This window comes from Natator depressus, chromosome 13, assembly GCF_965152275.1.
Source record: "Natator depressus isolate rNatDep1 chromosome 13, rNatDep2.hap1, whole genome shotgun sequence".
In the NCBI taxonomy this organism is placed as follows: Eukaryota; Metazoa; Chordata; order Testudines; family Cheloniidae; genus Natator; species Natator depressus.
Genome location: NC_134246.1, coordinates 10,238,574 through 10,261,818, shown reverse-complemented (window position 1 = coordinate 10,261,818; position 23,245 = coordinate 10,238,574). Strand labels below are relative to the sequence as shown.

General features: G+C 44.4%; 1 protein-coding gene across 1 annotated transcript in view; it reads left to right on the top strand.

The window, feature by feature from the left end:
* Window positions 1-2,264: 2,264 nt before the first annotated feature.
* Window positions 2,265-23,245, top strand: part of CDH26 (cadherin 26) — a 35,959-nt gene continuing 14,978 nt past the window's right edge. Inside the window, exons 1-7 of the mRNA XM_074969374.1 lie at window positions 2,265-2,405; window positions 12,103-12,180; window positions 12,817-12,939; window positions 14,250-14,411; window positions 17,467-17,614; window positions 19,572-19,738; window positions 19,911-20,039. Coding sequence (XP_074825475.1) covers window positions 2,373-2,405; window positions 12,103-12,180; window positions 12,817-12,939; window positions 14,250-14,411; window positions 17,467-17,614; window positions 19,572-19,738; window positions 19,911-20,039 — 840 coding nt within the window. The 5' untranslated portion in view covers window positions 2,265-2,372. The remainder of the gene's footprint in view (window positions 2,406-12,102; window positions 12,181-12,816; window positions 12,940-14,249; window positions 14,412-17,466; window positions 17,615-19,571; window positions 19,739-19,910; window positions 20,040-23,245) is intronic.

The following is a 23,245-nucleotide window of genomic DNA, read 5'->3' as shown; positions in this document are numbered from 1 at the left end:
ATCCAAGCTCAGGAACAGACACTGGGGATCCATGTGTGAATGGTCAGGCTACTCAGTAAATGTAATATATGATTCATCTACCACTACACTTGCTCCTGCATTGAACTATGGGGAATGGGGGCATTTCCTTGCCTACAGCAGGTCTCCTTTTTTGTGGCTTGGGTTCTTAGAGGAGAGGTAGTGTTTCATTTCCTTTGGTTCTGGGACTGATTGATAAATGACAGACAGTATGATGCATTAACACGTTGTGGTCTTTACTGTCCTGGTACATACCTCACTGATACAATGAGCTCAGAGTTACCAGCTAGAATTGTAGCATCAGCAGAAATGGTGCTCATTTAAACCACCAGTGGAGAAAAGCTAGAGCCAGTGTGGGACTGACATGGGTCAAGCTGATCACGACGTGATTTGCTGTATTTCAATTTAGCTTGACATTAGAAGTGAAATAGCATATTAAAGAAAATCATCTAGTCCTTGTCAGCATCAGGAATGTTTGCATCAGAGGGTGGCAGTGACACTGATGTAGCTGTAATAGAGCAGCACACCCTGATCTACCTGCACTCCACTGGAGTGAAGTCGGGGGCTTGACATTTTGAGGAGGGCAGCTTGGTGACAACCCTGTTTTACGCTGGTGAAATGAGTCTACACGAGGGGTTTGCCCCAGTGGAGCTACATCTGTAAAGCTACAATGGTACAAAAACTCCCTGATGCAGACAAGACCTTAGACCAGGGATCGGCAAGTTTTGGCACGCGGCCCGTCAGGGAAATCCGCTGGCAGGCCGGGACGGTTTGTTTACCTGCAGCGTCCGCAGGTTTGGCCGATCGCAGCTCCCACTGGCTGCGGTTCGCCGCTCCAGGCCAATGGGGGCTGCGGGAAGTGGCGCGGGCCGAGGGATGTGCTGGCCGGTGCTTCCCGCAGCACCCATTGGCCTGGAGCGGCGAACCGCGGCCAGTGGGAGCTGCGGTCGGCCGAACCTGCGGACGTGGCAGGTAAACAAACCGTCCTGGCCCGCCAGCGGATTTCCCTGAGGGGCCACCTGACAAGGTTGCCGATCCCTGCCTTAGACACTGTGGGCCAGGGCCTGGCAGGTGTTGAGCTCTCCCCGAGGTGCTGCGTGCCCTTGACTGAGGCTCGAAACACGCTGGCACCAGCCCAGACAACACACTCTACCTTTCTGTAGATACTGTGTTGTTCTCCAGAATCTCAGGTTTCAGTCTTCTTCAAAGAAATCTCCACCTGGTGTGGCTGTGAAGAAAACCACAAAAAAGTGTCCTTGACTAACTGATGCAGAGATGAACTATTTGAGTTTGCAGAGAGCCTGGAACAACAGGGAGGGGCAAACTGCCCCATTCATCTAGTGATGATGATGTCTGTCAACAGTGTGAACTAGGTCACCGCAGCAGTAAGAAAGGAGATGGAAGATCAGAGACCTGGACAACGCAGTGAGACAGGCGCTGGAACAATTTGTAGAGTGGGGGCGCTGAGAGCCATTGAACTAAACCATAAACCCTGTATGAGATGGAAACCATTTCAAGCCAGGGGTTGCAGCAGCCCCCCCCCTCGCCCCAGTTCCAGCACCTATGCACCTAGGGTGTGTGTCTCATTTTAGCGCTACAAGTGGGTAGCGTTTTAGAGATACCACTACTTATTCCCCCACACTCAAGAAGCCAGGCAGAGCCCATGGTTACACTCAAGCACAGCCAAGGGGGAGCCCAGCAGAGCAGACTGCTGCATGAGCCTATTTTAAACATCTGCATCATCTCCCCTGGGCAGAGCCTGGTGTTGTCCACAAGATGCATGGGCACAGTCTGCCGTTAGGGGCAGAGCTGACTCCCACCCCCCTCCCTTCCTCACTCTGAGCCGCCCCGGCAATGCCACGCCTTGGCTCCAGCCAGTGGAAGTGGGGGGGGGGGGGGTTCGCACCCAGAAGAATGGCAGGAGCCCTGCAGCTTCCCTCGACCCCGCAGCCCTTTCCCCGGGGGCCCTGTGTAGCGCGCCCGCCCCCTTCTTCCCGGCGCTGGCCCCTGCGCCGATGAGTTCCGGCCCCAAACTCTGCGTCCGAAGCGGAGCGTGTTGCCCGCACTTTGCAACCGGGGGCGGGGAGCTGCCCTGCACCCCTCGCAACTACTGACGAGGGCCGCGGGCATCTCCCCTGAGCCTGGGGGGGGGAGGGGAGGCGGGAGCTCCCCGCCCCCCCCATCGCTCCGCGGGCCCCCGCCTCTCCGGGGAGCGGCCGCGGTATCCCCGCAGGGGACGGAGGGGCGGCACCTGGCCGCCCAGGTGGCTCCTCCAGCCCGCTTTATAGGCGGGGAGGCTGCGGTGGCGCGGCTCAGCCCAGCTCGCGCTCCGGTCACCGCCTCCTCTGCTGGCCATGGCGGGTCTGGCGGTGCTGCTTCTCCTGGCGGTAGGTGCGGGGGTGTCCGTGGGGGACAGGGCGCCCCGCGGTGGCTGGGCAGGGGGCGTTCGGGCAGCGTGCGCTGGAAGAGGCTGGAGCTGTGCCCAGGCAGCGGATGCGGGAGCTGGGGAAGCTCCGGAGAAAGGCTCCGCAGCCTGCAGCTGGGTCTCCCTTCCCCCCCCCGGAAAGGATACACAGAGTCTGCCTCGGCTTCCCCCGCACCAGTATGAGTAATTCAGTGCCACCAGCAACCCCCCCCGCATTAAACTCCCCCACTGTGAGAACGCCGCTTATAGGGGGGAAGCCTTTGGAAATCAAAATCTTTGCCCTTGAAATTGTTTGCCTGTTAACCTACCTTCTTCAAAGATGCGCTGATCTCCAAGAGGTAGGCTTGGCAGAATTTGTTTTTTTTTTTAATAATTTCCTTTTAAAACATTTTGACTGTTAATCAATTTAAATTTTCATAGTTGTGGGAAGTTAAGGAGGGGCCAGACACTAATTGTTTGATGACAGTAGATGAGATTCAAAAAGTTAAGGCTTTATAACCATTAAAACACAAGTTGACAACAGTATATGTCAAAATATACAAAGTAAATATCCTTAAATCAAATACTAGTACGTTTTGAAGCAGAATTTTTCTTACATTGGCTAGCTGTAAATTTAAATGATCATGGATGGAAATGTGTCTGTTTGCGTAGTACGGTGAACTCAACGTTTACCAACAAAAATCTAATCCTTCCAAGCCTACAAATGATCAATTCATCAACCACAGATTTCAGAGTAACAGCCGGAAAAGGAGTACTTGTGGTACCTTAGAGACTAACAAATTTATTTGAGCAGGTGCCACAAGTACTCCAATTCATCAGTGATATAGATAATGGCATAGAGAGTAAAGTTTGCAGATGATACCAAGCTGTGGGGAGGTTGCAAGTGCTTTGGAGGATAGGATTAAAATTCAAAATGATCTGGACAAACTGGAGAAATGGTCTGAAGTAAACAGGATGAAATTCAATAAGGACAAATGCAAAGTACTCCACTTAGGAAGGATCAGTTGCACACATACCAAATGGGAAATGACTGCCTAGGAAGGAGTACTGCGGAAAGGGATCTGGGGGTCATAGTGGATCACAAGCTAAATATGAGTGAACAGTGTAACGCTGTTGCAAAAAAAGCAATCATTTTGGGATGTATTAGCAGGAGTATTGTAAGCAAGTAAGAAGTAATTCTTCCACTCTACTCCGTGCTAATTTGGCTTCAACTGGAGTATTGTGTCTAGTTCTGGGCGCCACATTTCAGGAAAGATGTGGACAGATTGGAGAAAGTCCAGAGAAGAGCAACAAAAATGATTAATGGTCTAGAAAACATGACATATGAGGGAAGATTGAAAAAATTGGGTTTGTTTAGTCTGGAGAAGAGAAGACTGAGTGGGGACATAACAGTTTTCAAGTACATAAAAGGTTGTTACAAGGAGGAGGGAGAAAAATTGTTTTCCTTAACCTCTGAGGATAGGACAAGATGCAATGGGCTTAAATTGCAGCAAGGGCGGTTTAGGTTCGAAATTAGCAAAAACTTCCTGTCAGAGTGGTTAAGCACTGGAATAAATTGCCGACGGAGGTTGTGGCAGAGCCACCCGGGGGGTGGAGGGGGGGCAAGTGGGGCAATTTGCCCCAGGCCCTGGGGCAATATACTATAGTATTGCAACTTTTTTATGGAAGGGGCCCCCAAAATTGCTTTGCCCTAGGCCCCCTGAATCCTCTGGGTGGCACTGGGTTGTGGAAGCTCCATCACTGGGGATTTTTAAGAGCAGGACAAACACCTGTCAGGGATTGTCTAAATAATACTTAGTCCTGCCTTGAGTGCAGGGGACTGGACTAGATGACCTCTCGAGGTCCCTTCCAGTTCTATGATTCTATGGAATAGGTTTCTTTGTGCAAAACATAACCAAACAAGTTGGAGATATTGCTACAAGGTAAAACAATGGAAATAATACATAAAAAGTGTTGGTACCAATCTCAGTCCCCAGTTCTACAAAGAATTACTGTAAAGTATATGAATAGTCCCATTAAGTTGAGTGGAACTACAGCAGAACCTCAGGGTTACGAACACCAGAGTTATGAACCGACGGGTCAACAACATGCTTCACTTGGAACCGAAAGTACACAATCAGGCAACAGCAGAAATAAAAATTAAAAAAAGCAAATCTAGTAAAGTACTGTGTTAAAGGTAAATGACTAAAAAAAAAGGGGAAAGTTAAAAAAAGATTTCACCAAGGTAAGGAAACTGTTTCTGTGGTTGTTTCATTTAAATTAAGATGGCGAAAAGCAACGTTTTCTTCTGCCTAGTAAAGTTTCAAAGCTGTATTAAGTCAATATTCACTTGTAAACTTTTGAAAGAACAACCATAACATTTTGTTCAGACTTACGAACATTTCAAAATTACGAACTACCTCCATTCCCGAAGTGTTTGTAACCCTGAGGTTCTACTGTAGTGACATGCTTGAAGTTAAGCATTTGTGAAAGTCTCTGCAGAATCAGGGCCTTATTTAAACACAAGTGCATGTAGGAGAACCCACAGAATGCAAAATCAATTGATTATCAATTAGTAAATACATGTGTATTTCACACCTGTTCATTTATAAACTACTAGCATTAATAGAAAAAGCAGTATAAAATAAAAAGGTCTTGTTTTGTGGTTGTACAATTTAATAATTCATAGCTAGAACTACTGTAAATATGTATATTTTATATATACTTGTACCAATTAGACAACCTATATTTTTTATAATCTTCACATGTGTATATATACTGCCTATAGTGCTGTTATAAAAATGCACTGATATAAATACTATAATTTCATTATCATACTATTTGGATAACATAAAGACTAGTATAAAATATACCCCTGTCTAAAAATAATAATGAAGTCCGTTCCCTTTTTGTAGAACACTGATGCTAATACTTCTGTACATATTTATGGTTTTGTGCTTGGAGTTCTTATTAGCTGATCCTGTGCAAGGTAACTGAAATAAGTTAGCTAGGTGTGTTGTTTTATATCTCCTTCTAAAGCATCTAGCATTGTCAGAGTTATGACATCTGATTAGATGGACCAGTGGTCTAGTCTGTTATTTTCTGGTGTTTAAAAATGTCTTCAGTGAAGTTTCTCAATTAAAAGTAGTTCAGCTATGCCCCCAAATACTTGGCTCATGGGTTCAGGACCTTCAAATATGGTGGGTCAAATAATTCATAAGCTGTAGTTATTTTTACACTCTTCCTGGGCAGGGATTCAGGGGATGCATCAATGACATGATGTTCTGTAACATCCGATGAAGTGAGCTGTAGCTCACGAAAGCTCATGCTCAAATAAATTGGTTAGTCTCTAAGGTGCCACAAGTACTCCTTTTTCTTTTTGCGAATACAGACTAACACGGCTGTTACTCTGAAACCTGTAACACTAGTGTTAGTCTTAATTTCATTGGTAGTTTTGGTGTAACCCCCATTTATTTTCTAATTTCATGGTGTAATTACAGCTGCTGTTTCTACTTGCTCTGAGTTGATACGGAAACGTTCCCAGACAAGGTGTCAATATAGAGCCTTGAGTGACCGCAAAGTAGTAATTGTTATTTCATCACACTAGAATGAGTGCAGGAAGTTAAAAGCCATGTCTGGTAGCTGTTTTGATGCTGGTGTAGAAGACTTCATTAAGGGCAGACATTCCTGCATATACACACATCTCTCTCTCTCTCCCTCCCCCCCTTAATTAGGGCAGACGTTCCTGCATGTACACATACCCCCCACAGTTAGAAGCTCCTAGCCAATCCATATTGAGTTCTGTTGGGGTACAAAACTGGTGAATAGTTTGAGCACCAGTCAGATCCAGTCCAGCTCTGCAGAGAGAAGATAGAGCTGCCAAGGGTAACCCAGACCGAATCTGTGGGTTGGATCTCAGTGCAACTAGAGCCCTGTTTGGATACACAATTGATATCCGTGGGTGCAGATAGCCATGGATATAAAGCAGATATCTGCAGAGCTGCAGGGTTCTAGCGACAATGAGCGAGACCAGCAGGGCCATGGCCAGCGACCAGGCCAGGAACCATAGCCGTGAAAGCAGAAGTATGTTGGGCTGCCACTTGCAGAAGCCAGTACCCAGCTCGGTCAGCTCCTCCAGTGTGCCTGTCCCTTTTAAAATTACTGTGAGTGAATGTCTATTTGCATTGTAATGGATTTTCCAGAAGAGCAATTTGCTAAACAATATTTAAGGTTCAAATCCTCATCTTTGAAGTCAAGGAAGCCCTGCTGTTGTATAGCCATGCAGGATCTGGGCTTGATTCTCTAGAGAGGGAAAGGTTTTTCCCTTTTTTTTTCCCCTTGTAAGATTTTGTGAGAAATGATTGAATAGCTGTGTTACCTGAATGTTTAAGAAATGGAGAGCTCTGCCAAATAACAGGACACAGCACTGGTGCTTACTGCAGAGCAAACTGATTGTTAAAGACGGCTCCTGCTGAGGATGGGATCTGGAAGTGCTTCTCACAGCTTATCAGAAAATGTTTGGCAAATCTGTGGTGTGAAATCTATTAAATGCCACCTGACTCTGCGAGAGTGTCTGGAGTGGGTGGTAGTGAGGAATAATAATACAGATATATTGAGCAAACAGAGCAGAATTTCTAAGTCTTCTCTCCGAAGGAGCAGATACAGTAAGTGTGAGGGGAATGTTTACAGAGAGGGAAAGGCAGAAATTAAAGACCTGAGTCAGTTAGGGCTTGGCTACACTTGCAAGTGAAAGTACATTAAATCAGCTCCAGGTGCCATAACTCCTGAGGTGTCCACACTGGCAAGGCACTTAGAACGCCTGGATTCTGCAGCTGAAGCGCTCCTGGTAATCCACCTCCATGAGAAACAGAGTGCTGTATATCTGCAAGTGTAGCCATAGCCTGAGTCTGTGTTGTAGAATGAAAGGAAGGGTGTGGCTGGAATGATTATGGCTTTACCAGGCACAGATTGAGTTAAGGCCATATTCTGTTCCTGCTTGCTGAGCACCTGAAGCCAGCACTTCTCAGGATTTGGTCCTGTGGAAACGGCAGAGAATGACTTGCCTGCCATATATACTGGAAGAGAGAGACAAATCAGGATGGTACGAAGTGGCTGTAGCTAAAAATAATGGGATGAAATGAAGAGGAGGGTAACCAGGAGAGCACATAGCTGAGCTGAACTTTACAAGATTGTGGAATAACTTCCCATGGAAAATGGTGAAAGCCCCATCCAGTTGGCCATATTGTTCAATCAGTTAATGAACAGCAATTGATATTAATAATGCATAGCACAATATAGCCCTGGGAGACACTTAAAATTAGCATGTGAAGCATTAGAATGTATACGTTGGGGACCAATCCGGCACTCTCCCCAGGGGATAGACTAGATGACCTGATAACATGCCATGAAAGGGGGAACAATATTTCTCTGATAGGCAGTTCACACCTTTGTATGGTGTTTAAGGGTGTGGACCTTGGAGTAATTTGGTTAATTTCAGTTGCAATAAAGCAGACCTTTGTACCGATTGTGCTTAATGCCCTTTATAATAATAACTTGGTCTTCCATGGAAAAGCTTGTTTGTGTTTGCAGATAACTAGTTCTACGTATTCCAGAGTAGCAGCTGTGTTAGTCTGTATTCGCAAAAAGAAAAGGAGGACTTGTGGCACCTTAGAGACTAACAAATTTATTTGAGCATAAGCTTTTGTGAGCTACAGCTCACTTCATTGGATGCATAATATATTATTCTAAATAATGTACTTTCATATACTATTATGATGTTCCCCTCTGGTGTTATCTGGACCGGTGATCTGCTAGGTCACTCCAATCCTTGACATTGGGAGCCAGCCTTACCCTGCTCTGCTGTGAGAACCCCCACTCCTGGGCTGTTCACGCACAGCCTCTGGCACCTAAGCTGCTCCCAGCTACTTGCAGCCGAATGACACTAGCCAATATCTCTGGTCCCAGACACAACCCTAGGAACCTCCATCTTGCAATGTCCAGTTATGCCAGCTGGACGCTGCAAGCTTATATGAGTTCATCAATTTAACAAAGAAATTGATACTTACCAGGCTTGTTATCCCAAAGGGAGCCTCTGACATGCTTTAAACCAAACACACTGCTTCAGGTAGAACAAACAAACGAATGTATTAACTATAAAGATTATAAGTCAAAGCATACCAAGTCAGATTTGGTCAAAAGAAATAAAGGGTTCTGTTATTTGTTCAGCTGCAGAACTCTGCCAGCTACCAACTGGGACAGTTTCCATAATCCCTGACCCTCCTGCCCCTGCGCCTGACGGCATGTTGCCTTCTGCTGGAAAGGAGCTAGTCTCAGCCCCTCCCATACTTGGACAGGCACCACAAGGAAAATAGCGGAACACCACTGGCCATCACTTACAACCCCCAGCTAAAACCTCTCCAGCACATTATCAATGATCTACAACCTATCCTGGAAAACTATCCCTCACTCTCCCAGACCTTTGGAGACAGGCCAGTCCTCGCTTACAAACAGCCCCCCAACCTGAAGCAAATACTCACCAGCAACTACCCACCACACCACAGAAACACTAACCCAGGAACCAATCCCTGTAGCAAACCTCGTTGCCTATTCTATCCCCATATCTACTCTAGCGACACCATCGGACGACCCAACCACATCAGCCACACCATCAGAGGCTCATTCACCTGCATGTCTACTAATGTTATATATGCCACCATGTGCCAGCAATGCCCCTCTGCCATGTACATTGGCCAAACCGGACAGTCCCTACAGAAAAGAATAAATACACACAAATCGGACATCAGGAATGGTAACATACAAAAGCCAGTGAGAGAACAGTTCAGTCTTCCTGGACATTCTATAACAGATTTGAAAGTAGCCATACTTGAACAAAAAAAACGTCAGAAACAGACTTCAAAGAGAAACAGCAGAACTAATATTCATTTGCAAATTTAACACCATTAATTTGGGCTTGAATAGGGATTGGGAGTGGCTGGCTCATTACACAAGCAGCTTTGCCTCTTCTGGAATTGACACCTCCTCATCTACTGTTGGGAGTGGACTACATCCACCCTGATCAAATTGGCCCTGTCAACACTGGTTCTCCACTTGTGAGGTAACTCCTTTCTCTTCATGTGTCAGTATATTTATGTCTGCGTCTGTAATTTTCACTCCATGCATCTGAAGAAGTGAGGTTTGTACCCACAAAAGCTTATGCTCAAATAAATCTGTTAGTCTTTAAGGTGCCACCCGACTCCTTGTTGTTTTTGTGGATACAGACTAACATGGCTACCCCCTGATACTTGCTTCCCTGTCTTACAGAGTCACAGGAATCCTCACTCACCTCAGTGGTTTCTGAGATCCCCTGCCCATTCTCTGGGCTCTCCTCTGGGACACATTTCTTTATGCTCCCTAGAGCGGGGTTAATCTCTGGTTCAACTGCAACCTGCTGGCAGCTAACAACCTGGACAGTTCTCTCCCTGACAGGCATTACACCCCCGTCCCTTCCTGAGGTGGTGTTGCCTCCAGTTGCAGTGCAGGAGTTGGTCTCAACCACCCTCCCAGCTGGAAGCACACTGCTTCCCTGTGTTATAGAGTCCTAGGAATCCTCACCCACCCAAGGTTTCTGAGATTCCTTGCCCCTTCTCTGGGCTCTCCCCTGGGACACATTTCTCTCTCTCCTTTTCTTCCATAGCCCTTCTGTGTGCAGCCTCTTCTTCTTTGAGCCTCATTTCTGCCTGCCACATTTGAAACTCGCGTGCCTTTGCCGTCTCTTCTGCCTCCAGTCTGGCCAACTCTAGTTTTGTAGCTGCCTCACTGGTAGCCATTTTTCTGCTTTCTTGTGCTTATTTCCTTCACCCAAAATAAACAGAAAATAATAAAACTGTGACCTCCTCCTGACTGTTCTTAGCCACTGCACTTAAGACTCACTTAAAATCACAAATATCAGTGCTTAAAGCATGAACTTCACTTGGAGTAACAAGCCGTACATACACCCTGCTCGCTGAGCCACTGTGACTTCCCCTCTGGTGTCATCTGCATGGGTGATCTGCTAGGTCACTCCAATCTTTGACTCTGGGAGCCAGCCTTACCCTGCTCTGCTGTGAGAAGCCCCACTCCTGGGCTGTTCACACAGCCTCTGGCATGTAAGCTGCTCCCAGCTACTTGCAACCGAATGACACTAGCCAATATCTCTAGACCCAGACACAACCCTAGGAACCTCAGTCTTGAAGTGTCCAGTTAAGCCTGCTGGACGCTGCAAGCTTATATTAGTTCATCAGTTTAACAAAGAAATTGATACCTACCAGGCTTGTTATCCTACGGGGAGCCTCTGACATGCTTCAAACCAAATGCACTGCTTCAGGTAGAATAAACAAACAAATTTATTAACTATAAAGATAGATTTTAAGCGATTATAAGTCAAAGCATAACAAGTCAGATTTGATCAAATGAAATACAAGCAAAACGCAAAATTTGAGCCATAAGGATACATTTTCAGCCTCATAACTATATACATGAAATTATAACCCATAACATAACTATAACATCACTGTAACAACAATGCTCAGTACATCTTGAGGCTTCTGAAGACACCCAACATGACACTTTGCATTGGATACCACTCAGTCATTTTACAAGAATGAACATGGGGGTGCTGGGCGTTCCCCCGAGGTACAGAGTGTCACAACTATAGAGACAGAAAGCTCTCAAAAGGATGGGCTTTCTTTTCTGGTCATAAACTGAACTCACAACACTTAATCCACAGTTACATTGCAGTTGCAAATCAAGTATTTTATTGGCCTTGACTGCCTCTGCAAATAATTTTGCAGGCACAAAATTAAAAATTCTGGTTTTGTGGGTACAGATTACATCTGGAAAATGGAGCCTAAGTCTCAGCTTTGTTGAAAACATACCCCCACTTGTGAGCTCAACATTGAAAATGCCACAGCTGTGAAACTTGTTTTGTAGAACTGCTTTCCTTTAATTTGCAAAGGAGCCCAAGGGAGTTAGATAGCTATTGAAATTCCAGGGGAGTTGGGGTCTTGACTCCCTTAGTCTCCATTGAAAATCTCAACTGCAGACCAAATAGAGTGGGATTTTCAAAATTGTTCAGGGCTGGTGTGGTTCTTCTCCCAACAATACTGACATCAGTGGGAAGAGAGTTGAACCACCCCTGAGTGCTTTTGAAAATCCCACCTAATAAGTCCTTGTTTTAGGACCTAGCACTTTAAGCAAAGAAATAATTGACCACTTGCTTGCGTAAGAGTACCCTGTCCTATGGCAATTATCCTTTTAGGTTAAGTACTGGTATAATATAGGACTGCGTATCAAAATATTAGTATTTCCTAGTCTTCGTTTGGATTTGAAAAAAACCACACATTTATGGGGTTAGGTGTGAAGCAACATTACTACAAGAAGATAAACAAATTTATGATACTAGCAACTTTTAGTAAGCTCTGGAGAGTAAAGAAACAGAATCCACTATAAATCAAACTCTGTTTTATACTTCACAATTTGGGAAATGCTTGATCAGAACTCTTCTTAGAGTCAGATGTCTTTTGGTTCCTTTTTCTGTCTGAAAAGGCAATGTACTTTCTGTTGGGTAAATACAATATTACATAAGTCTCACAGACATTTTATAATTAGCCATCTCCCTAATTAAAACCATTTTGTTTTATAAGGTTACTGCTGCCAGCAACACCTCTCATGAAAAGGACAGTGTCAGTCTAATAAAGACCATCCACAAGACAATCAGCAAGGTTTGTTAATCTACTAATTTAGTTAATAATGTATTTACAATTGGGAGTAGAGTGTAAATTTTTAGGATTTGCAATGCTAGTCTTGGGCTTGCAAGAAATCAACATGATATGAAAAGACAGGGAAGAATTAGTTGCATTATTAAAAGGCCCGGTCACACTCTTTGGTGAACCCTTTATGCTTGAGAAGTTGAAGGGAAGAGTGGCCTATTTGCAAAAGTATTTCCATCAGGTACCTGCCCCCTTTGTATCTAAGTGCCGAATTTGTTCTTATAGCTGCGCCTGTTAGTATGCAGTGATGCAAGTAGAAATCATTTCTTGCCAGTACTGCACTTATGGGAGGGACACAAAGGGGCGCACATGACCTCCCCACGTGAGCCTCCATGTGACTCCTCCCAGCCCGGGGCCCCCACCCTCTCTCTGTCCCCTCTGACACCCCCCTTACCTGTCTAAAATTTTACAACTGCATCTGTTAAACAGTTCTGTTGAAAACTTTAATGATTTTAAAATATTAGGTTTATACTCCGACTTCTTACATTTATAAAATAGTTTAATCATAAAAACAAAATCTGCAATTTACAATCTATTGGGAGAGTCATCTCCCACTTTTGTGACCTGAATACATTGTTATACCAATAGGGGCTGGATCTTTATCAGTCAGACAGTCTTCGTCCTCTACGACGTACAAAAAGGAGATGGATTATAACCACCTTTGAACTTGAAGAGGAGGACAAAGAACCATTCCCCAAACTTGTTGGACAGGTAAAACAAAAGCTCTTATCAAGGATATTCCTACTTTCCTCTATAGAATACTTTCCATTGGAGATTGGGGCCTCCAATGTAATGGGGTGGAGAGGCTGCCACTCTTCCGCTGTGGAGCATGATTGGTCCTCATTTGAGAGACTGGTACCTTCCTTCCACACCACATAAGATAGAAACATAAGAATTGCCACAGCAGGTTGGACGAGTGGTCCATCTAGGCCAGTATTCCTTCCCTGACAGTGATCAGCCCCAGCTGCTTCAGAGGAAGAGAAGAAACCCATGGACAACTCAGGAAAAAGTATCCATAGGAGTTGTTTCTTCCTATGAGTTAGCATTAGGTACATTAGAGTTTACGTGGAGGAGAAAGTCCAATAGAAAACTAAAGTCTTTGTCTGTTCCTTATTTGATTAACATTTTGGTCTTTTTAAAAAAAAATTGTTTCTAATTCATGATAGTACATTGCCTCTCATTCCATGGCTACTTAGTCTCCTTAATAGCCTTTTGAAGGGATTTTGTCAAAGACTTTTTGAAAGTTCAACTGGTTCTCCTTTATCTACTGTTTTTTTTTTCTGGACACACTAAAAGAATTGTGGTAGAGAGGTTGGATATTCCTTTACAGAAGCGGTGCTGGCTTGTCCCTGTTGTATCATGTTCATCTAGGCATTTTTTATAGTATTCATCTATTTTTAATTGTAGTTTCAGCAAGAGTACTTGATAATGAAGTAAGGTTCACTAGTCTGTAATTCTCAGATTCTCAGAGTGATCATATCTTAAAGATAGGCATAACTTTTTGCTGTCCTCAGTATCTGCTTTTACAGTTGCTGCTTTTGATGAGTGATAATAGATTTTTGGTAACAGCTCATACCCTTTGTTCTTCAGTTCCTTCAGAACACTTGGGTACAAGTTAACTGGGTCTGGGGATTTGTTGTTCTTTAATTTATGAGTTTGTCCTTGCTCTTAATATATTAGGGTCCAATCCAACTGGCTTTCTATTAATTTCAATAGGATTTGGATCAAACCCTTAATTACAAAGACTCCATAACTACTTTGAAGATCTCCCACTTCTGGTAAAAATTGCTTCTTTTCAAAAATTGGCATCACAATTTGAATTAACATAGTAGCTAGAAACATCCTATGATATTTACTCTCCCAGAGTGTAGAGTCATATAACCATGACTACAGAAATATACCAGATCAATATGTTGTCCTGAACTTTTGGCAGTGTTTCTTTAAAACCTTTGAATCCTGGTGCTGAAACTTAATCCTTATGATAAAGTTAGCATTTCACTAATACTCCATTTCTTTTGTAGCTGTTCAACAATGTGTCATATAATATGTCCATACGATATTTAATCAGTGGACCTGGTGTAAATGAATCTCCTGAGGTTGGGTTGTTTTCTATAGGAGACGATGCCGAAGGACATGTGTACGTACATCGTACCATTGACAGAGAGAACACCCCCTATTTTAAGGTAAATAGAGTTTAGAAGAACAGTTAAGCATATGGCAACTCTGAATTACTCTCCTAGTGCTAAATGTTTCATGTGAAGGTGAAAATCCAGTAGTAAATTCAAGTCTGTATTTGTTTGTTACTTTCTAGCTTAACTCTTTTGATAATAAATATCATAAGAGTTATCATAAATATGTCAATAAATATCTGCATGGCCAATGATCTCCATAAAATTGCTTAAATTATCTAAACATTGATCAGTGTCATTGTCTAGCCTTTGTGTCATGCTTGAAGTTCTGCAAACCCAGAATTTTACTCCTTGCATAGCTACAGTGACATTGCTATGAAGCAGCATAAGCAGTTCTAAGGAAGCATGGCTGAACAAACATCCTGAAGTCTAAGGTTCTTGTTGTACACCTCATGATAAATTGCAATTCTAGCAGCAAAGTATGAGTTGTAAAACCATAAACTATTGGTCTGTAATACAATCCTATTGCACTGTTACTGTTTCTGGAAGCAAATTTTTGCTGATGTATAAAGGAAGTCAGTGATGAGCTGCCAAAATCTTAACAACCAGTTCCCTCCTCACCCCACAAGGGGGTCGTGGCCCACCCCCGTCCCCCGGGACTCCTGCCCCATCCAACCCCCCGAGTTCCTTGACGCCCCCCACCCCGGGACCCCTGCCCCATCTACCCCCCCTCTCGTCCCCTGACTGCCCCCAGAACTGGGCAGGAGGGTCTCGTGGGCCACCGTAGTGGGTGCCCACCCTGCCCCTAAGAGCCAGGGACCTGCCAGGGGGCGAGGTGGGGAGTCCCAGGAAGCATCCGGCAGGTCCCTCTGGCTCCTAGGGGTGGGGTAGCGTAGCTAGGGGGCGAGCAGGGGGAGCATCTGCTCCCCCGACTGATCACATCAAAAGTGGCGCCTTAGGCACTGACTCGGTGGGTGCTCTGGGGCTGGAGCACCCACGGGGAAAATCTGGTGGGTGCAGAGCCCCCACCGGCAGCTCCCTGCCCCATGCCTGGCCCCTGCTCACCTCTGCTCCGCCTTCTCCTCCTCCCCTGAACGCGCCGCCCTGCTCTGCTTCTTCACTCCCCCCCGGCTTCCCGCAAAAAAGCTGTTCGCGCGGGAAGCCGGGGAGGGCTGAGACGCCAGTGTTGCGCTCAGGTCCAGGGAGGAGAGGTGAGCTGGGGCAGGGAGCGGTTCCCCTGTGTGCCCCCCCCTTCCCGGTTACCTGCTGTGGTGTGGGCAGCCCTCCTCGCGCCCCCCCGCCCCAGCTCACCTCCACTCTGCCTCCGCCTCCCTGGGCCTGAGCGTGAAGCCGCCACTTGCTTCTCAGCCCTCCCAGGCTTCCCGCGCGAACAGCTGATTCGCGGGAAGCTGTGGGGGTGGAGAAGTGGGGCGGCGCTTTCAGGGGAGCAGGCGAAGGTGAGCTGGGGCCGGGCGCGGGGTGGGGAGCTGCCGGTGGGTGCTCTGCACCCACCAAATTTTCTCCGTGGGTGCTCCAGCCCCGGAGCACCCACAGAGTCGGTGCCTAAGGTGCCACTTTTGGCCGGTTGTTAAATTTAGAAGCCCTTTTAGAACTGGTTGTCCCGGGCTTCTAAATTTAACAACCAGTTCCAGGGAACTGGTGCAAACCGGCTCCAGCTCACCACTGAAGGAAGTATTGATATTGGTCAACAGAAAATTCCTTCTCCACTTGTATGCAGATGTCAGAGCTCAGTGTTTAGGTACCATAACCAAAGGATGGCCTCTGTATGCAGGGAGGCTAGGCATTGTGAACCACCCTCCAGATGTAGAGTTGGGCCCTCTTCTACTACATGAGTTATTGTCTGGAGTGCTGCCCCATAAGCACAGTGTGGAGAGGAAACTAGGCCAAGCTGGTGCATAGTTGCAGCAACTCTGAATGGGCCAGAAAGAAGCCTGCCAAGCCTGGTCCACAATCTACACCATTTATAACATTCATAAACCAGTCGGAGAACACTTCAATCTCTCTGGTCACTTGATTTCTGATCTCAAAGTGACTATCCTTCAACAAAAAAACTTCGAAAACAGACTCCAACAAGAGACTGCTGAATTGGAATTAATTTGCAAATTGGATACAATTAACATAGGCTTGAATAGAGACTGGGAATGGTTGATTCATTATAATGGCCTTCCTTGATGATCACTTTAGATAAGCTGTTAGCAGCAGGACAGTGGGGTGGGAGGAAGTTTTGTTTCATGGTCTCTGTGTGTATATAATGTCTTCTGCAGTTTCCACGATATGCTATGCATCCGATGAAGTGAGCTGTAGCTCACGAAAGCTCATGCTCAAATAAACTGGTTAGTCTCTAAGGTGCCACAAGTACTCCTTTTCTTTTTTCTTTTTACGGATACAGACTAACACGGCTGTTACTCTGAAACCTATTTCCCCTTATTTCCCCCCCCCACTGTTCCTCAGACGTTCTTGTTAAACCCTGGATTTGTGCTGGAAATGGCCCACCTTGATTATCATACACATTGTAAGGAGACTGATCACTTTAGATAAGCTATTACCAGCAGGAGAGTGGGGTGGGGGGAGAGAAAACCTTTTGTAGTGATAAACACCCATTTTTTCATGGTCTGTGTGTATAAAAACATCTTCTGTATTTTAGACAGTATGCATCCAATGAAGTGAGCTGTAGCTCACGAAAGCTTATGCTCAAATAAATTGGTTAGTCTCTAAGGTGCCAAAAGTACTCCTTTTCTTTTTGCAATCTACACCAAGTGGACCAGAAGGGAGGTGCAGCCATGGCCTCCTGAATTTACAGGATGGGTTAAGATTCTCCCATTGCTGGGTTATTTTGCGCAGCTGCATTTCCATTTTATCTATGGATTTTATTTTTACAAAAAGTCTAGAACATTTACCATGTTTAGTTTTTAAATGCAGAGGATAATTGTTTTGAGTTATACTGACTTTGCCAAGTGAAGCAACTTGTTGTTAGTGATGCAAAGCAAAAAAATATTGCCAAATATGTTTATAACTGAAATAGCTTAAAGAGATTTTCTGTGCAATTCTGATGGCTAACTTTGTTTCTGTATTGATATCCATTACTCAGATACGTTTTGATGTTGCACATAGAGTGACTGGGAAGATAGTGGACAGATCTTTAATTTTCATTATTAAGATTAAAGACATTAATGATAATGCACCCAAGTTTCCCAAGGAGGAATTTAACATTACTATAAAAGAAAACCACAATACAGGTAAGTGCTATCTAAAGAAGCAATTTTTAGTGGCTTGTGGGTTTTTTTCCTCATCTGTAGTTTTTATTCCAATATACATTGGTTTAGGATCGAAGGAACAATTTTCCATTTCTGTTGGAATCATAAGTAATGTACAGACAGGTCCCAATTCTGTAAGCACCTAATAACAGGTACCTACAGACTATCACGATCACATTGCCTTCAGTAACCTGATACATGCTGTTGTTTTCAGGCTTGGGCCCTATAGTAATTCCTTTGCTACTATCACCTCTGATTGCAGTATGGCAATCGGATTTAAGTCTTACCTAAAGGAAGAATTGGTCTGAAATCAGTTTCTTGTAAAGAATGCAGCAAAAAAGGGAATGCAGTTTGGGGAGTCATTTTTATCATGCAGCTTAAATGGTGTTGCAAAGCTTGAGGCTTAAAGTCAGCTATTTTCCTAGACCAGAGAAGGTTCATAATGAAAGCCCTGCATGAAGTGTCTTAGTTTGCATCTGAGAAGCTATAATGCCAAAGTTATTGTCTACATTAACTTTAAATACACAATGGTAGCACGTTATACATAAACACCAAATATCTTTAGCAAAACCTCCAGAGTCCTTGAGTCTGGTACCTTTTTATCAGTCAAAACTTGCACAAAACTGTAGAGAACTTAAAGAGATGGGAAGTAGACAGGGCCAGCTCCAACCTGGAAATAAAAATCCCAGGTCATACACTGCTGATGTCAATGGCAAAACTCACATTGATTAGTGGGAACAGGTTTAGATCCTTTGTACATAATTCCAATATCCCTTATCTCCATATGTAACACAGTCATTTTCAGCAGTAGAGCTTTCAGTGTTCCTGGCAGGCATTTAGTGGGCTAACTTCTGCTGCAGGACTTGGAAGCTGATAGGGCCCTGCTCTTTACAGGAGGTGCTGAGCATGTTGCAGGATTGGACCCTTTCATCCTTACAGATAAGAACATAAAAGCTGCCATACTGGGTGATATGATGGTCCATCTTGCCCAGTATCATTTCTCTGATAGTGGCCTGTACCAGAGCTTCAGGGGCAATGAAGAGAACAGGATAATTATGGAGTGATCCATCCTGTCTTTCATTCTTGGATTTGGATAGTCAGAAATTTAAGGTCATCTTGAGTATGGGGTTACATCTCTGACCATCTTGCCAAATAGCCATTGACAGACATATCCTCCATAAACTTATGCAGTTCTCTTTGAACCATGTTATACTCTTGGCTATCAGAACATCCCGTGGCAATGAGTTCCACTGGTTAGTTGTGCATTATGTGAAGAAGTACTTCCTCTTGTTTGCATTAAATCTGCTGCTTATTAACTTCATCAGGTGACTCCTGGTTTTTGTGTTGTTTGAAAGGATAAATAACACTTCTCTATTCACTCCTTCCACGCCATTCCTGATTTTATAGATCTCTATCATCCTCCCTCAGTCATCTCTTTTCAAAGCTAAGCAGCCCTAATATTTTTAGTTTTTTCCTTGCATGGAAGCCATCTCTGAACCTTTTCCACTTCCACTAATGAACCAGATGATAAAAAACGGAATGGGGTGTGCTTGGAAAGAACAGTGATGTGAACACACAGTGTGAGGCTGGCTGGCAGCACTGCTAGGTTAGAAACTAGTGAATGTTTTGTAAAGAAATACAGAAATTCAATAAATATCTTTATAGTGTAGATCTCTCCTTCAAATTTGTGTCCCGAAATGAGGTAGAGTAACTATAACAGCGGGAGAGGAGGCAGGAGCCGCAGAGGAAGAGAAACATAAGTGGCAAACCTCAGTCCAAATGTGGAGAGAATATGTGGAGGCACAGAGGAGTCTAGTGGATATGCAGAAGGCCTGGGGTAATGAGGGGAAGTAGTAGAGAGGGATAAAGGTCATTAGGTCCAAGCACATCCCTGTCAGTAGTGAGCTCGTGTAATAAATGCTTCAATTCGTCATCCTAGATGAGCCAGTTTTCCAAGTGACAGCCCTTGACAAAGATGAAGAAGACACGGCTAATTCTCGGGTGACCTATTCCCTTACTACACAGACACCCAATCTGAAAGAGCCCAGATTTAACATCGATCCTACCAGTGGTTTGATAGTGATTTCAGGATGCTTGGATTATCAGGTGAAGTACATAATATGATATATACTTGCCATGTGTAAATTTAGGTTCATATAGGAATCTGTGGAGTAGGGAGAGATTCACAAGTATAAATAGTTTAAAGGATCAATTTGTAGCAATGACCAGACACTTTTTCCTAACCTATATTTTGGAAGTTAATTAACTTGTTTTTCAGACTGCCAGCTCTTTCAAACTTCTGATCAAAGCCAGAGACCATGGTACCCCACAAATGTCATCTCCTGCAACAGTTAACATTGCCATTGAAGATACAAACAACCACCTGCCTGTATTTACCAAGGAAAATGTAAGGAAAAAGGGCAGCTACTTTACTGAACCATTCCAAGATGAAGAAATTTCAATCCTGCCAGGTGCCGAGGACGCTCAATGGCAAATTAAGAGTGCTTGGCACCTTGCAAGATCAAGCTAAAGTATATATGGATGTGGGTTATTAACACAACAGCACTAAGATTCGGGGGTTGTGATGGATACTCAGCTGAACATGAGTTCCTAGTGCGACACTGTGGCCAAAAAAGCTAATGACATCCTGGGATGCATAAACAGGGGAATCTCGAGTTGGAGTAGAGAGATTATTTTGCCTCTATATTTGGCAATGTGTTACTGCTGCTGGAATACTGTATCCAGTTCTGGTGCCCACAGTTCAAAAAGGATGTTGATAGATTGGAGTGGGTTCAGAGAAGAGCCATGACAATGATTAAAAGCTTAGAAAACCAGCCTTTAGTGATAGACTTAAGGAGCTCAATCTATTTGGCTTATCAAAGAGAAGGTTAAGGGGTGATTTGATTACATTCTATAAGTATCTATCTGAGGTAACACGTATATAATAATGGAGTCTTTAGTCTAGCAGAGAAAGGGATGATACGGCTGGAAGTTAAAGCTAGATAAATGCAGACTGGAAATAAGGCATACATTTTTATTGATGAGAGTAACTAAGCATTGGAACAATTCACTTCATTACCGACAATTTTAAAATCAAGATCAGATGTTTTTCTAAAAGATCTGCTCTAGGAATTATTTTATAGGATTTATTATATTATATTATTTATTTTATATTTTATAGGCCTGTTATATAGGAGGTCAGACTAGATGATCAGAATGGTCCCTTCTGGCCTCGGCATCTATGAACGGCAATAGAAATCTCTCATAAGTGTTGACAGGAAGACAATTGACAGGATGTCATCAATTTCAGTGAATTCCCGTGTACTAATATTGACTCCTCTAAAAGTTTTTGTGCCATTTCTGTAATTAGGTGCTATTAAAACAGCATTTACATGTTGTAGAAAAGTGGACTCACTGCTGTCACGCCCTCTTTTGGCTGGGCATGGCATAGCAGGCTCTCCTCATCTAGTACCCCTTACCAACAGCCTCTCCGACCCTGCAGCAGTCTGAGTCTTCTTGTGACTCAACCCTCTGGCCAAGCCACATTTAGTCCCATGCCTTCTGGAGTAACAGAAAGTCTGATAAACAACGGAGTGGCAGCCTCAAGCCAAGTCTCCGTCCCAAGTCCTAACAAAGTAGTCCTTCCACACGTGGTCTCCAGGACCTTTTCTGGGGGCCAGTGTGAAACCAAGACCCTCCTTCTTCTCTGGGTTCAAGTCTAGGGACCCTGAAGAAAGCAGCCAAGCTCCATCTACTCAGATTCCTTGCTGCTTCCCCAGGACCACTTCCAATCTCAGCCTGTCCACAGACTTTTCCCACCAGCCCCGTTCTGCGCTCACTGTGCACCTGCATGCCCCTCAGGCACCCGCTTCTTTCAGGGCTCTGGCTTGTAGGATTCTTCCCTGGAGTTCTTCACCAAATCCCAAACCAAAAGTACATTCTGACTCACTTCCGTCCCTCCCAGGCTTGAACGTTAGTCCTTCACAGATCTTCCCTGGTACTCTACTTTTCAGCTGAACACTGACACCCCAGCGCTGCCTCCCAGGAATCTTGCCTCCATTTTGAGATGCACCACACAAACTAACTCCCCTCCTGCAGCTCTTCCCAATTCTCCTCTCTCCTGACTTCTATCAGACCATTCTCAGAGAGCAGAAACTCCCTGCCTCCTCTCTCCTGGCTCTCTCTCTAAGTTTTCTCAGTCCTGACTCTTTTCCAGGTGGATCTGCTAATTGACCTACTTAGCACCCCTCTGGGTTCCAGCTCCTAGGCTCTTGTTAATCCTCTCAGTGCCAGTGTGGGGTTTACATTCTCAAATGCATGTTATAGAGTCAATTAATTTTAATATAGCCAACAACCGGAAATGTTGATTGTGAACTGCTTACATAAAACAATTCTGGTTGTGATCCATAATGCCTTATACCCCTGGCTACTTATGAACCCTCTGTATATCCCATTGTGGTAGTTAAGTTTTGCCGAGTTGTTTCTACTGTCAGTTCAGAGGATAAAACTCTCTCTAGTACCAGCAGCAGGGTGCTCTCAGGAGGGGGCTTGCTATGACAGTGGGGCCAATAAACCAAGCTTGCCTAAAGGAAAGTGACTGTTAAAAGGGCTATGGATTAATGAACAATTACCTTAGAATTCTGGAAAAGAGCTCAAACTTATGGCCAGAGTTAGTCTGAGGAAGATCCTGATGTGTGATGAGAACCTTGTTTGTGAACTGGATGTGTTGATATGTATCTAGGCTGGTTTCTGAGTAAAGATTATTTTAGGTAGACGTAGTTCCTAGAAGACTCTGGAAGGAGCATAGTGCACAGCCTGGCCTGAGGGCTTTATAAAAAACCCAGAGTGATTTTGAGGAGAGTGGGGCCAGTTTGGGTGCTTATTGTTTTGTTTCAGAATCAGGATCTTCCCTTTCCTTTGTTTTTTTTCTTTCTTTCTGCTGAGTTACGAGTTTTACCAGGCTGATTACAACCTACTGGCATGCAGGCTCAATGTTATTTGAGTTTAACAATGCATCCTCCACTGTTGTGGATCTGGAAAGCATCAAATGCGTTCTCTGCTGGACCTGAGGCTGGGAGAGAGGCTACCTCATCCAAGAACTAAGGAAGTCCAGAACTCTTCTCCTGAAGCAGGCTTCCTGCCCTCTAAGGGACCAGAAATTCTCTCTGCTTGAGAAGAAGCCATGACTTTAGTCTGAGCTGACAGTAATTATAGCCACCCACCTACCACCCAATCTCCAAGCAGCATGCTCTTTCCATTTCCCCTCTGCTGTCTCCTCCTTTGTTGTTTGGTTTTGGGGAAAGAATTCTGAACAGTTTATGAGTCAGCTGAGGATTTTAGGGTTCTAGTCCAGTTAATAAGAAAAGGTTAAAACTGGTTTTGTGACTTGCCTGTTCTAGTGAATGAAAGTGGGAGGCTTGACAGGGTGTGTGTGGGTATTAAGAAGTTAACGTGCAGACCAGGAGAAAAGGGTCTTACGTTGCTGCACTGGCCACAAAGTGCACAAAAGAAACATCTGACTAAGACTTAGCCATGGCAGACCTCTGCCTATGTAATTCACTCTCCCAGGATTGTTTGCTAGAGTTTGAAAGCTTCAGGGCATAGAGCAAAAAT